This window comes from Capricornis sumatraensis, chromosome 3 (genome assembly GCF_032405125.1).
Source record: "Capricornis sumatraensis isolate serow.1 chromosome 3, serow.2, whole genome shotgun sequence".
NCBI lineage: Eukaryota > Metazoa > Chordata > Mammalia > Artiodactyla > Bovidae > Capricornis > Capricornis sumatraensis.
This window is the reverse complement of record NC_091071.1, coordinates 70,408,104-70,423,076: the sequence shown is the minus strand read 5'-3', so window position 1 is coordinate 70,423,076 and position 14,973 is coordinate 70,408,104. Positions and strand designations below refer to the sequence as shown.

Below are 14,973 nucleotides of genomic sequence, written 5' to 3'. Positions count from 1 at the left end.
TTGACTGTGTGGATCACAACAAACTGTGGAAAATTCTTAGAGATGGGAATACCAGACCATCTGACCTGCCTCTTGAGAAATCTGTATGCAAGTCAGGAAGCAATTGTCAGTACTGGACATGGAATAACAGACTGGTTCCAAATCAGGAAAGGAGTATGTCAGGGCTGTATATTGTGACCCTGCTTATTTAACTTCTATGCAGAGTACATCATGAGAAATGCTGGGCTGGATGAAGCACAAGCTGGGATTAAGATTACCAAGAGAAACATCAATAACCTCAGATATGCAATGACACGACCCTTCTGGCAGAAAGCGAAGAATTAAAGAGCCTCTTGATGAAAGTGAAAGATGAGAGTGAAAAAGTTGGCTAAAACTCAGCATTCAGAAAACTATGATCATGGTATCTGGTCTCATCAGTTCACGGCAAATAGATGGAGAAACAGTAGAAACAGTGAGAGACTTTATTTTGAGGGGCTCCAAAATCACTGAAGATGGTGACTACAGTCTTGAAATTAAAAGATGCTGGTTCCTTGGAAGAAAAGCTATGATCAACCTAGACAGCATACTAAAAAGCACAGACATTACTTTGCCAACAAAGGTCCATCTAGTCAAGGATATGGTTTTTCCAGTAGTCATGTATGGATGTGAGAGTTGGACTATAAAGAAAGCTGAGCGCTGAAGAATTGATGCTTTTGAACTGCAGTGTTGGAGTAGACTTTTGAGAGTCCCCTGGACAACAAGGAGATCCAGTGAGTCCATCATAAAGGAAATCAGTCCTGAACATTCATTGGAACGACTGATGCAATGCTGAAGCTGAAACTCCAATCCTTTGGCCACCTGATGCAAAGAACCGACTTTTTGGAAAATACCTTGATGCTGGGAAAGATTGAAGGCGGGATGAGAAGGGGATGACAGAGGATGAGATGGTCAGATGGCAGCACCAGCACAATGGACATGAGTTTGAATGGGGTCCGGGAGTTGGTGATGGACTGGGATGACTGGCGTTCTGCTGTCCATGGAGTCGCAAAGAGTCAGACATGACTGAGCGACTAAACGAAACTGAACAGAGAAAACCAGGATTCTTCTCAACTTTCCACTTAGCCTCATCTTTACAGAGAGAATATCTGCCTCAGTGGAAGAAGTGTCTTTTGAGAAAAAGAGAAAAAGAAACCAAGGTCATACATCCTGCATGGGGCTTTGGTAGAGAAATACTTTCCCACTTGTGCTGATTGGTGGTAAAACCAAATTCATACTCATCAGCAGTGAACTGGGAAACCTAATTGTAGGAATTGTTCATCTTCTTGTTAACTGTTCCTATCCTGGGTGAGCTGACTCCATTTTATGATATAGAAAGTTGGAAATTGGTAAGAAATAAAAAGAGTAGATAGCCAATCAATCCTAAAGGAAATCAACCCTGAATACTCATTGGAAGGATTGATGCCAAAGCTAAATCTCCAATACTTTGGCCACCTGATGCGAAGAGCTGACTTATTAGAAAAGACTCTGATGCTGGGAAAGATTGAAGGCAAAAGGAAAAGGGGGCAGTGGAGGATGAGATGGTTAGATTGCATCACTGACTCAATAGACATGAGTTAGCTCAGACTCCGGGAGATAGTGAAGGACAGGGAAGCCTGGCATGCTGCAGTCCACAGAGTCACAAAGACTCTCAGAGTTGGACACGACTTAGGGACTGAACAACAATGAATGGCAAGCAGATAGCAAGATTCTTCAGGAAAGGCAGGAATACCAGGTAAGCCTCCATAGCTGGAGATGAGGCAAGAGGAAATGAGCACGGTGAGGAAGGTGAAAAGTCCTTCCTAGGCTGGCTATGAAGAGAACAGGAGAGACATTGGGTTGCATACTGGGGAGAGAGGAGTATTGAATTCTACCAGTAGATGAATAATGTTTTGACCTAAATACAAGAATGGATGTAGGTTCCTAGGCCAGAAAGGGAGAACTAATTGGCCCAACAGTGGGACTGAAGAGTCAAGGGGAATAGGCTGGACACTGCACAGGCAGCACTGTAAGGCTGATACCTCCATAATGAGGGGAGCACTGGGAACCCTTTCTCAAGTCCTCTTCTCTGAACCAAGGAAGGAGACCCAATCTGCTTTTTTTTTTTCTTTTTTTTTTCCAATCTGCTTTTAACTTCAGTCTTTTGCTCAGTGCTTGAACCCAAAGTCTTTGCTGAAGTATATAGGTAGTTTTCCTCTTTGAAAGAGGAAATCTCTGAGCGGTGTGCTGAAAAGAATATTGCCAAAGACATACAGGGTGAGATGCTGGTCTCAAGGGCATGGTCCTTGTCATTTCCTCTGTGGATGATCATCCTAGTGGTGAAAGGCCTGGATGGTTTATTTTGAGAGGTTTCATAGCTTGTATACTTATACATGGTGTGTGTATGTGTGTTTTAATTAGAGGAAATATTGAGAGTTTTAGATAAGCTCTTGAGATAACTATGTATAGAAATAATAGATATAGAACTCACTGCTGTGGAGTCTCTGTTTTACTCTCTGGGATCTGCTTCTGTGGGGGGAGTCTGGGTGCATTCCACAAGCCTCATGCTGTATTGATCAAAGTAATGTGGTTCTGTCATGTTAAATCCACGCTAGTCCCAGGAAACCAATTTGGTAGGTGTTCTCCTTAGCCACTCTTAAGTTGTGTGATTAAAACAGTGATTCTTGAAGTCAGAAACATGACACCTTGCCTTTGATTTAGGGGTTTGAAGAACAATATTTTTCTATAGTGGAAGCCTAGTTTAAAATCCTCATTTGTCTTTGTAGCATTATCAGGTATCCAGCAGATGTCACTATTACAGTCCATGTTCAGTTTTTGGCTTTACTGAGCAGTGTTTGCAGAAAGGCTCAATTCAGAGGCAATGCTTTATCAACGGTCTAATGGCAGTTTCTATTAGTTTGCTGCTATGTATAGTGCTAAATCAAGTGCCCAGCCTGAGTATTTTTAGTCAAAGTACTGTATCTATAAGATGCAGGGATTTCCTGGCTATATATTTCATTTCTCACCTATAGGAAATGCAAATATTTAAACAAATAATTGTACTTTTTTTTTTTACCATTAATTATTCTTATGTATTCTACCTTCAGTATAAAAATAGGACTTAGATCCTCACACATCATTTCTATTCTTACCAAATGTGTAGAGTTTTCTTCCCCATACTAACCAGTTCTCCTACAGTTCAGTTCAATTCCAACACTGTCTACCTCAAGTTAGCTTCAAATTATACAAGTTAGGGGCCTACTCCTACAGGACTGCCCCAACTTCAGATACCAGTTGCAACTCCCAAGTTTTCCTATTTCTAATGGACAGGCTGTAAATAGAGAGTTCCCAAGACCCTTCTCTTCAAGTTCAATAATTTGCTAGAAGGATTCAGAGAACTCAGGAAAGCAGTTCACTTAGTATTCCTGGATTATTATAAAGGGTGCAACCGAGGAACAGACAAGTGGAAGAGATTTATAGGGCAAGGTCTTAGAAGAGGAGGCACCACCTCCTCTTTTCACCTTCATGCATTTGCCGACCCAGAAGTTCGCCAAACCTGGTCAAATAGGGGTTTTAGTGGAGGCTCTGTTACCTAGGCATGACTGATCAAGTCATTGCCTGTTGATGATTGATTTGATCTCAAGCCCTGTGCCCTCCTCGAAGTCTGGGGTCTGACTAAGATTTCCAACCCTTTAATGACATTGTGGGTTCTCTGACAACCAGCACACCCATCCCCCAAGAGTCTCCGCCTTAGCACAGACTCAGATGTGGATGAAAGGGGCTTATCGTGATGAACAAAGGACACCCTTCTCGGCTCTATCACTCAAAAGTCCTAGAGTTTTAGAAACTTGAGCCAGAAATGGGTACGAGGACCAGATGTTTATTTCCTATTGTAGTAAAACATGACAGGTAATTTCTAGTGAGTCTTTCAAAATGCTTTGACCTCATTCATAACTATATACTCTATAACTTAACTTCAGATGTTCTAATCAAACATCAATGAATGCCCTCCAACTGTTTCATATAAGCTGTATTCAAGACGATAAGGAAACATCTGTACTCTTGTCTTGAAGAAAGACCCATACTTGAATGTGGGAGCTGGTATTCACTAGGGTTAAAGGCTAAAATTGTCTTAAAGAACAAAGAAGAGTTCTCTCTAACGTAAGCATTCCAAGGCAAGAAGTTCAGACTGTAGAACATCTCTGTTCCACCGAGTCATTGGTCTCAGGCATTCTAATCAGTGGCATGATTGAAGGTGGGTGGTTGGGAGTTCAATCCAGCAGTAATGGGAAAAAAAGCCTTGAAGGAGGCATGCTCCCTTCAATAAGGAAAGCCCAGAAATGGCCCACCTCATTTTGCCTGTTCCTTTGTTAAGAATTTAGTTACATGGCCTAACTGCAAGGAAGGCTTGGACGTTTGTTTGTATGCCCAGGACAGCGGGGTGGAGATGGATGTGGGTGGACTAGTGGTTTCTACCATAGTGCTGGTAAGTTTATTGGTTTGATCGGCAATGACCAAACATGATTCTTGATGTCCTTTTCAGGAGGTGCACTCAGTGTACAGGATATTAGCTGGGATTTTGAATATTGGAAACATTGAGTTTGCAGCTATTTCCTCTCAGCATCAAACTGATAAAAGTGAGGTGCCCAATGCAGAAGCCTTGGAAAATGGTAATTATTTGATTCCTATGCATTGTGTTGCCAGAGTACATGTTTCTTTTACTTGGGTAGTTTTTCAAGACTCGAAGATATAATGTGCTGGTCCTTAACTGGCTCTGGGTATTTTCACTAACCAGTATTTCCCAGAGAATATCTTGTAGAACATCAGTGTTCATTTCATAAGTGGCAAGTACATAGATGTTCTTCTGAAAAGTCCATGGCAGGTAACTTTGGGCAGTGATTCTCACCAGTGGCTGCTTTTAAAAATCATCTACAAATTTTTGAAAAAAATATGAGAGGTTGAACCTCACTCTGAATTCACTGAATCAGCATCTGAAGGGGATAACACATGCACCTATTTATTTTAAAATTTCCACAAGTAAAAATAGTGGCACAAGGAATAAGATTCCAGAGTTAGAAAACAACCTCTTATTTTAATAAACAGCTCTTGTGTTAAACTGTAGCATTTAACTATGCTAATATGCTTTGTGATTTTCTGAGAATAGACTATACCCTCCAACAATTGCTCCAATTAATTTGGTCAAAGACCACCTCCTTCCATATTTTTTTCATCTAACCCATGTAAAGAGCTTTCAAAACAGTTTGGGAGGCACTGCATCAGTCTAGGTGTTTCTTGGGGTTCAGGGCCCCACATGTTTATCCTTGGCTCTGAAGTTCTGAAGATACAGCCTGGCACATGGCTGATGCTGAATGAATGCTGGCTAACTGGCTGGATGGCTGGACAGATAGATGTCTACCTTCTCCAACATTATCCTCACCCTCTCTTCTAGCTGCCTCGGTTCTCTGCATCAGCCCTGAAGAGCTCCAGGAGGCTCTCACCTCACACTGCGTGGTCACCCGGGGTGAGACCATCATCCGCGCCAACACTGTGGACAGGGCCTCAGACGTCAGAGATGCCATGTCCAAAGCCCTGTATGGGAGGCTTTTCAGCTGGATCGTAAATCGCATCAATACACTCCTGCAGCCAGACAAAAACATATGGCAAGTTCCCCCGACGAGCAGAGACCTTGAGGAGAGCTGTCATTGACCCCAGTGTCCCTAGAATTTCCAAGAGGAAGCATTTGGTCTTCTCTTGGGTTTTCTTTAATGAAGATCTCAGGACATCTCCTTTAAAAGATGGTGTATTTACACCTGAGAGGCTCATGATTACAGAGCCATTGTAGTATGGTATTTAAAAGAACAAGCTTAGCGCGGAGCTGGGCAAACTGGGTTTGCATCCAGACTCCACAGCTTCATCTGTGTACATCCTAAGTCATAGTTTCCTCATCTGTAAAATGAGAATAATCTCCTCTCACTACTGCTATTTTTAGAATCAACTGAGATGTTTCATGAGAAGTGTTAAAGCACAGAAATCTCACAGTATCGTTACTTCTACAGCTATATCTGTGCTAAGCATTAGTGTTTTCTAGATTGTGGAGGAACTGACAGTATCAAATTCTAGAGTCTTCTTCCAACTAAGCCTTGTGGGTGAGAAAGTAGAAGAATAAATGAGCAGCAGTTCCAGCCCCTTCAAATAGAGGGGTTCCTCTTTAATCTCTCTATAGATGGAGCTTCTGAGGAAAATTTGAAATTTTGCTGCTTAAAATAAGAGAAATTGGAAGTACTGTTGAAAGACTCAGGAAACCAACTGTTTAACACACAGACTGTTTCTTTCTGCAAGGTGGCAGGATGCCATTGTCCCTGAGTAGCTACATGTGTTGATAAAAATGTAGGCAGGAATATTCTCACTGCCCTGAGGCTGCTGTTTCCTTCTCTAAAAAGTTTTATTCTTCTCTCTCATGCAGTACTGCAGACAATGGTATGAATGTGGGGATCTTGGACATTTTTGGATTCGAAAACTTTCAGAGAAATTCATTTGAGCAGCTCTGCATAAACATCGCCAATGAGCAAATTCAATACTATTTCAATCAGCATGTTTTTGCTCTCGAGCAGGTAACAGTGAACTCTGAAGGCACTGGACCTGGTGGGGAACGTGCCTGCAGACTGCCCAGAGTTCAAAGCAGAAACCTTGTTAGTGAGGTTAACAGGTCAAAGACTCCAAAGAAAAACCACTGATGAGGCAGTCCTGTCAAAATAACTCGACAATCTAAATGTAGTTTGGTAAAAAGAGGTCTCGATTTCTGTGGAAAGGTACATTTCCTCCCTTGAGTGAAGCTGGTGACAAGCCAATTATTTAAATGCTGTTTCCAAACTGATTCATATGCATTGCCCCAAATGCTACATTCTCTTCTGCTTTATTTAACTAAAAATATTTGTGATCATGTCCAAAATGATACAGGATGATCCGGAACTCAGGATAAGTTTCTTGGTTTCCTTGACTCCCTCACTGACCGTATGAATCCCCTGTCTCCTGCATATGAGACCCCACCAGCAGTGGATTGGTATCTTCAGGGAGGAGTAAGATACGTTCTTGGTTTTCTCAAAATGGAAATCTTACCCCTCTGAGTCTAATGGCAAATAAAACAGGATGTAAAGCTAGTGGACCCAAAGTCTGGGGCCCTTATCCTCCACCTCAACTCGAACCCAACCCCAAGACTCTCCTGTATGAAGAGAGAGTATATAGTTGTTAAAAACGAAACATTCTGGCCAAACTCCTTGTTTTAATGCAAGAGCAAAGGACACGTTAAACTGCTAGGTTAGATTAAGACAAAGTCCTGGGCTAACAGGTGTTGGTTTCACCATGGAAACTGGGCAAATCCACAGTGCACTCCTCCCCCACCCATCTTGTACAAAACTGACCTTGTTTCAATCCAGTTTGCCTCCATTTATTTTCCCGGGAAATCTGGAGTTCTTTCTAGGTTTTTTTTTTTTTAGTTCAAGATGATTCCTTTGGAGAAGACAGAAATCTGCTTTCCTCCTGGTTTCAACCATACTTGTCACCAGAATAAAAAAAAAAATTCAGCTTCCCTTCCTTTCTACATCAGCTTCTCAATTTGAGTTACCAAGTGCATGTCTTGAGAGACAGAGAGAGAGAGAGAGCCAAGGTTCTGTTGCCAACCTTACCGCCTGCCACAGGCGCCCTGTAGGTCAGTCCTTAATCCTGGGCTTCAACAGTGCTGGATGCAGAAAAGCCTTGTCCTACTTACGTAAAACACACCCTGTTCAGTGTTGCCAGACAGAGAAAGTGCATGCAGCCTGGTGGTCCCTAGGCCAGTATTGGGCTGGAGTGATTCACGATCCATTTCCTTCCAGATGGAGTATCAGAACGAGGGCATTGACGCTACACCCGTGAAGTATGAGGACAATCGCCCCCTCTTGGATATGTTCCTCCAGAAACCCCTGGGACTGCTTGCACTTTTGGATGAGGAAAGTCGGTTTCCTCAGGCAACGGACCAGACCCTAGTTGGTAGGTACCTTTTAGAAAAGGCATACATATGTGCAGAAGAGAACTTGGCTATTTGGCTCATATCATCAAATGGTTTATGGAATCCTTCCTGTGTATTTTGGGTGCCTGGTGATTGTGAAAATAGAGACTCTGCTTTTAATAAATAGAAATAGTCAGAACACATCCTGGTAGGATTTGTGTGTTAAAGCAAACCCATCACCATCTCTCAAACTCTCCTCACTTTCCTGTTTCTGTAACGCGAAATACCTTTACCCTATGTCGGTACCACTGTCACACCTTCTGTTCCCCTTATTCTGTTCCCCTTATTTTCCATGACCAACACTTGATACCCCTCCTTTCTCATGCCCTTCTCCCATGTCTCCACCTGGACCCCCTGTAGTACTTCGTATAGAAGCCCTGCTGATGTTCTGGCTTGCTGGCTCCTATTTTATGCTGGACATCCCACCTAATATAGGTTTTGTAAAGCCGCCTGTTCATTAAGTTACCGTTATGTGTGGATTTATGGTGGAGCACCTCCTTCGGGCATTTGGAGTCCTCTGCACTCACCCCCATGCCTCTCCACCTCCTCCTCGTCTGTCAGCCTTCAGTGTTGCTGTGACCCCGTCGCTCACTTGGTGAGATCCTTGGGCAGCAAAGTCCGACCCCTGCTTCCCTTTACTGCTTAGCACAGTTCCTCACACAGAGTAGGCCATCCCTGACCACAGCAGCAAAATTATCTGGAGAGGGGTGGAGAGGAAGTTTCAAGCCTTTTGCCCAGATGGAAAATTGATCTGTGGGACAGATTCACTTCTAGGAGTTGAGACTCTCACCTTTGAGTGACTTCCTTTCAGCTATAAAATTGTCGCAAGTTGTCAAGAGGAATATAAACCAGGAATATTTGCCTTCCATGGAGTATCTTCATGGTTCTAAAGCTAATGGGTTGGTTTTCTGGTGTCATCAGTGTTTATTCTTGGAGTTCTCAGAGCAGAACATGACATCATCAAGATCAGCTTGACACAAGAGACAACATGAAACAGCTAGATGAGAAATTGAATGTAAACGCCCATCATGTGGGGGGTGGGGTGGGGATCTTTTTCCATCACTGCACAAATAAGAATAATATCCGGCTACTCTGACGTTCCGAGCCATCGTGGTTTGAGGAGCATATTTTTATCTAAAGGACGAAAGAGTTCACACTGTAACTTTTAAACATGAAAATCCACACAGATAAATTTGAAGATAATCTTCGATGCAAATACTTCTGGAGGCCCAAAGGAGTGGAGCTGTACTTTGGCATTCAGCACTATGCTGGAAAGGTGAGTTATTACCCCTGAATTCTGACAAGGAACAAGTGTCCACAGTACTCTGTTTGTGGCACTCATGAAATTGCTTGCAGATTTCTTTCTCCTTTTAATTCTTCTTGAATACCTAATCATAATTCTTAAACCTTCTCAGTGGTATTGCTCATGGAAAGTAGCCCCTGGCAAAAAAGCAATTTCTCGCTGGAGTGGCCCACAGAGCTGCCATCTGCTTCTCACCTGAGGTTTGGCCTAGAAGTGACAGCTCTCCAGAGAGAAAACATGATAGCTTTTGCAGCGTTTAGTGGTGAATGCTCACATTCGAAAGTAATTTGGAGATGTGTAGGCAACGAAGGAGGGTTAATATCACAGTGGGGTTCAATTTTTAGCACTTTGTAACACAAGCATATGTCTACAGGGCACCAAAAATGTCTAGATAAAAAGGGGAAAAGATTCACTTCATCATCCAGATGTTAAGATTTTACAACATTAACTGAAATTTCCACTTTTCATCCATTATTCCTCAGTCTCAATTTCAAGTTCCTGAAGCAGGTTAGAGAGTGATTCAGGAAATGCCCTCCTCCTGTAGCCAGCAATTCATTGCTCATGTTACTCTCTAAGGAGCCGTGTGAATTATGGCTAATTGGTTCCGGCAGGGTCTGCTGAGGTCCTGGGCCCAGAAAATGGGTAGGAGTTCAATAAAAGGCATTTTGGATTATTTTGTTGATTTAAGACTTGCTGAAATTATTTTTCACATTCATATCATGGCATGGAAATTAATTTTGCCTGACTGAATGTTGTTTGAAAGGCAATTTAATGTAAGTGAAGAGATTGTTTCTGTCTTCACATAATACATGACAGTATCTATCTTGGATCTTGGCTGGAAATTACAATCCAGTTTTCCCTCCTAAAAACTGTATTTACCCTAGTGTTGGAGGCTGACTGCATAAGACATCCACCCTGATCCCCGGTCCCCATCCTTCTCCTCTCTCTGCCTTCCATTCTTGTCCCCTTCTTTGCACCTCTCTTCCCATCTCTGTCCTTTTACACCTGTTTTCTAACTACCACTCTTCGTCCCTCTTGTCCTTTCTTGATTTTAAAAGGAAAAAGAAAGGATCCTTTTCCTTCTGGGCTCTGTGTCCTTTCTTGAATTCATTTCTTTGGAGCATTCCTTAAAAAGTCTCTGATCTAAATGTCCTCTGCCCTGAAAACCAAGAATGCCCAGAACCCCTGAGCCACCACTCAGGTGCCACAAGTACCTTGGGAAGCAGAGAGGGTGAAATGTGTATGAGCATGGAGCCAGTCTGCCCGGGTTGGGATGCCGGCCCGCCCTGGTGACATGTGTGACCGTGGCCACATGATTCAGCCTCTCTCTAAGCCTCTGTTTGCCCACAGTGAAATGGAGGCAATAGCAGTGTTAACCTCATCAGATGGATGCTTCTCATATTGTGAGTGGCCAACATGATTATTCTGAAGTGATGTATCTTTGATAGGACTCTCTTCATCAAAGAACAGTTGAACAAGGAGTTAAGATAAACTGGCCTCTCAAAAATTTCAATTCTCCCCCTTATCTGGTGGCCTGGGTTTAAAAGCATAGGTATGTAAAGATGAATTCTATACAGAGATCGATTAATGACTGACCTCAGGCAATGCCAGTGTTGCCTGGCAACACTGTGATGGGGACAGTATTGGCTCGCTTGTGATTTGCTCTTTACGTTGCAGGTATTATATGATGCTTCTGGGGTTCTTGAGAAAAACAGAGACACTCTTCCTGCTGATGTGGTGGTCATACTGAGGGCATCAGAAAACCAGCTTCTCCAGCAACTCTTCTCAATCCCTTTGACTAAAACAGGTACTGGAGGGACTTGCCTGGTGGTCCAGTGGTTGGGACTCCATAATTCCACTGGTCAGGGAGCTAAGATCTGTCATGCAATGTGGCATGACCGCAAAGAATAAATTAAAAATTTTTAAAAGACAACAATCAACAACAACAACAAAAAAAAACTGGGTACTTGTAACGTCTCTGACAGCCCTAGGCCTGCCTCCTGCTTCTACAAGCCTTGCTGGGGTTTTCCAGTTCATGTCTAAATACTACCAGGGCTGTGCTACTAACATTTTGAAATTTGATCAGGGATAAGTCTATTCACCTAATTTCAGGAAAAGGAAAGTGATTATGTCTTTTGCATCTAATTGCACAGCATCAGCCTATAATACATGTGTGTACACACATACACACACTTTTCATAACATCAGCTTTTAGACTTCTCATTTTCTCTGCCTGATTCCTTTCATTCTTCCCTTTATAGAAGTGTATGTTGGGACTTTCCTGGTGGTGCAGTGGTTAGGACTCCATGCTTCTACTGCAGCAGGCACTGGTTTGATCCCTGGTTAGGGAACTATCATCCTGCAAGCCACATTGTGTGGTCAATAAAAAAATAAAAAATAAAAATAAAAACGTGTATTATTATGCACTCAGTCACTCAGTCATGTCCAACTCTTTGCGACCCCATGGACCAGAGCCCTCTAAGCTCCCTTGTCCATGGACTTCTCCAGGCAAGAATACTGGAGTGGGTTATCATGCCTTCCTCCAGGGGATCTTCCTGACACAGGAATTGAACCTATGTCTCTAATGTCTCCTGCATTGGCAGGCAGATTCTTTACTACTAGCTCCACCAGGGAAGCCCATAGTTTACATTATCATAAATAAGTGTTAGTCACTCAGTCGTGCCCAACTCTTTGTGACCCCATGGACTGCAGCCCACCAGGCTCCTCTGTCCATGAGATTTTCCGGGCAAGGATATTTGCTTCTCCAGGGGATCTTCCCAACCCAGGGATCGAATCCAGGTCTCCTGCGCTGCAGGCAGATTCTTTACCGACTGAGCTACAAGGGAAGCCCACAGTTCATGCTAAATGCTTTAGGATGGTATTGGTTTGCCTAGAATTATTGAGAAGATTATTTCTATTTATGTATGATTTCAAGTAATGGGACTGGGGCCAATCAGAGTCGTCCAGTCAGGCAGTCCTCAAAAGTCACCTGGTCCAGCTTCCCACTTAGTCGTCCGCTAAGCCCACCACTGTTTCTAACCAACCTGGAACAGATGTGTCAGTGGCCTATATTCACAGCCTTTGTCTCCTTAGAGTCAACTTCTGTGTAGTTGTTAAGTCGGTCCTCATGCAGGATTAGGAGGACCAAAAGATGGACCTTCCTAATCTTTGCTGTTTTACCCAATGGGTTCTAACTGGGTCAGGCGCCTTTGATTTATCTGGGATTTTGCTGCTGTTGGCTGGGCAACAGACTTGAGCTTCCCATAGCTCTCCTCTCAAGGGCCTTATGTTTTTGAGGCTATGTCTGGAAACAGCTACTTTTTTAAAAGGAGGCAGAGAAACCTCTTTATCATTGTTCATAATTTCTTTTTCTTTTCACGTCCCTTGTCTGATCATTGGCAGTGTGTCTAGCTTGGAGCCTATGCAAGCTAAAAGAGAGTGGTTGCCAGGTCTGAATTTTAGCAACGTGCGCAGGAATGAAAAGCTTACTTAAGAAAAAAGTCACAGTCTACACCTTTGTTTCATCTTTACTTTGAAACCAGCTTTTAACTTTTTTTAAACATGCTCCCTTAAGAATAGTAGAGTGCCCCTCCAAAGGCTGACCTCCACCTTCTTCTCCAGACCTCCCTTGGAAACAGCCAGGATTTGGTTTTATTATCAACTTCTGAGAGAGTGGGCAGCTGTGGGCAGAGCTGGGGCTCCCTCACCAGAGACTCAGGTGTATACTCACTAGGTGACTCTGTGCAGAGTCAAAGAGGCAGCCATTTTTTAATAGGAGACATCCTATTTGAAATAAAATATATCCAAGTGACTTGTTAGCTAGCATTTATATCCTCCTGTATATAAGAATAATGACTTGTCAAATCCATTGACAATTTTGGAATTTCTAATTTTTCCATCTTTGGCAAAATAAAAACAAGTTCAAGTCTTGGCCACTGGGTGGCGCTGTGCCAGAAGTCATGCTCTGTAGCAGCCCCTGCTGCCCATGATGGCCTAAAAGCTGGGGAGGAACAAAAACAAAGAGATACCCTCTGCTTCTTATTTTTGCTTTTCTCTGGAAGAACTTTCCTCCTGTCTTATAACTTCTGAATCTTGCCTTGACGCTGCACCCTACACCACCTGGAGGAAACAAAAGTGAGAACTGAGACGAGAACAAGCATGTTTCCCTGACAAGCTTCCTTATATTCTTGAGTTGTATATTATGCATAATAATTTGTTTCAAAATCCTTAGCTTTTCTTTTCTCCACATTTTGAGTATAATTATGAAAACTTTAATAAGCACGATTCTATTTTCTTTTTCTGAAATTATTCGTGGAAAAAATACCTTCAATCAGCAAACATTCATTGAAGAGTTGCTAATAAATAAGGCACTGTATAGGCAGTAAATTGGAATATAATGTGGCTTTGCCCTAAAAGCAACTGGAACTTTCTTTTACCTTCACTTTCTACCTAGAATTGAGCACTAATTTATCTCATTATGACAATATTTGCCTTCAAACCTCAGTTTTAAAGAGATTGTGTATCCTCTGTTGAAGGTCTGAACATTAATTAAGCTTCTAAAGTTGAAAAGTGTAACATTCTATATTTTTTGGTTTTACTATATTACACCTCTTGAAAGTGGAAAAACCTTACTGGACAGTAAAGGTTGTATTGTGTTTGCTAAAAATGCAAATATTTCCAGCACATCCCCTTTAGGAAGGGCAGTGTGGCAGTCCATCTCAGCACTGGGGCTAGAAGTGAGATCCCACACATCCTAGCATTTTTCAAGAGAATATATATGTGTTAGTCATTCCGTCGTGTCCGACTCTTTGAACCCCACGGACTGTAGCTCACCAGGCTCCTCTATGCGTGGAATTCTCCAGGCAGGAATACTAGAATGGGTTGCTATTCCCTGCTCCAGGGGATCTTCCTGACCCCTGAGTCCCTCACACTGTAGGCCGATTCTTTACTGATGAAGCTGCTGCTGCTAAGTCGCTTCAGTCGTGTCCGACTCTGTGTGACCTCCATAGACGGCAGCCCACCAGGCTCCCCCGTCCCTGGGATTCTCCAGGCAAGAACACTGGAGTGGGTTGCCATTCCCTTCTCCAATGCATGAAAGTGAAAAGGGAAAGTGAAGTCACTCAGTTGTGTCCGGCTAGTAGCGACCCCATGGACTGCAGCCCACCAGGCTCCTCGGTCCATGGGATTTTCCAGGCAAGAGTACTGGAGTGGGGTGCCATCGCCTTCCCTGACGGATGGAGCTACCATGGAGCTTCTCTTGCAAGAAAATATGCTAATATTTTCAGTGCGTGAGAAACTATTTTCTTGGTCATTTAAATTTTTATTTATCCTGCTTGAAACACTTAAAAGGGGGCATTAGTTCAATAAGCATAGATATTATGGGCAATTACTTTATGAATTTCTTTTAGGGAAAGAACTATAGAGAGGAAGGAGAAAGGTCAAAGATTGGAAGCCTTGGAGGCTATTAACCCCAAACTTTAAAAAGAGGTCGAGCGTTGTTTGGCTTCTCAGTTTCAAGAAGAGAGACTACCAAGGGGAGTTTGGCAATACTCTGGTTCCTGGTCTTGGTGGTGACTACATGGCTATTGGCTTTATAATATTCATTATGCTGTATATTTATATTTTGGATACT

At 42.7% G+C, this 14,973-nt stretch overlaps 1 protein-coding gene across 1 annotated transcript in view; it reads left to right on the top strand.

The window, feature by feature from the left end:
• Positions 1 to 14,973, top strand: part of MYO3B (myosin IIIB) — a 421,280-nt gene that overhangs the window by 193,941 nt on the left and 212,366 nt on the right. Inside the window, 6 exon segments of the mRNA XM_068968451.1 lie at positions 4,538 to 4,664; positions 5,444 to 5,654; positions 6,458 to 6,605; positions 7,866 to 8,019; positions 9,226 to 9,314; positions 11,019 to 11,148. Of these exon segments, the coding sequence (XP_068824552.1) occupies positions 4,538 to 4,664; positions 5,444 to 5,654; positions 6,458 to 6,605; positions 7,866 to 8,019; positions 9,226 to 9,314; positions 11,019 to 11,148 (859 nt within the window).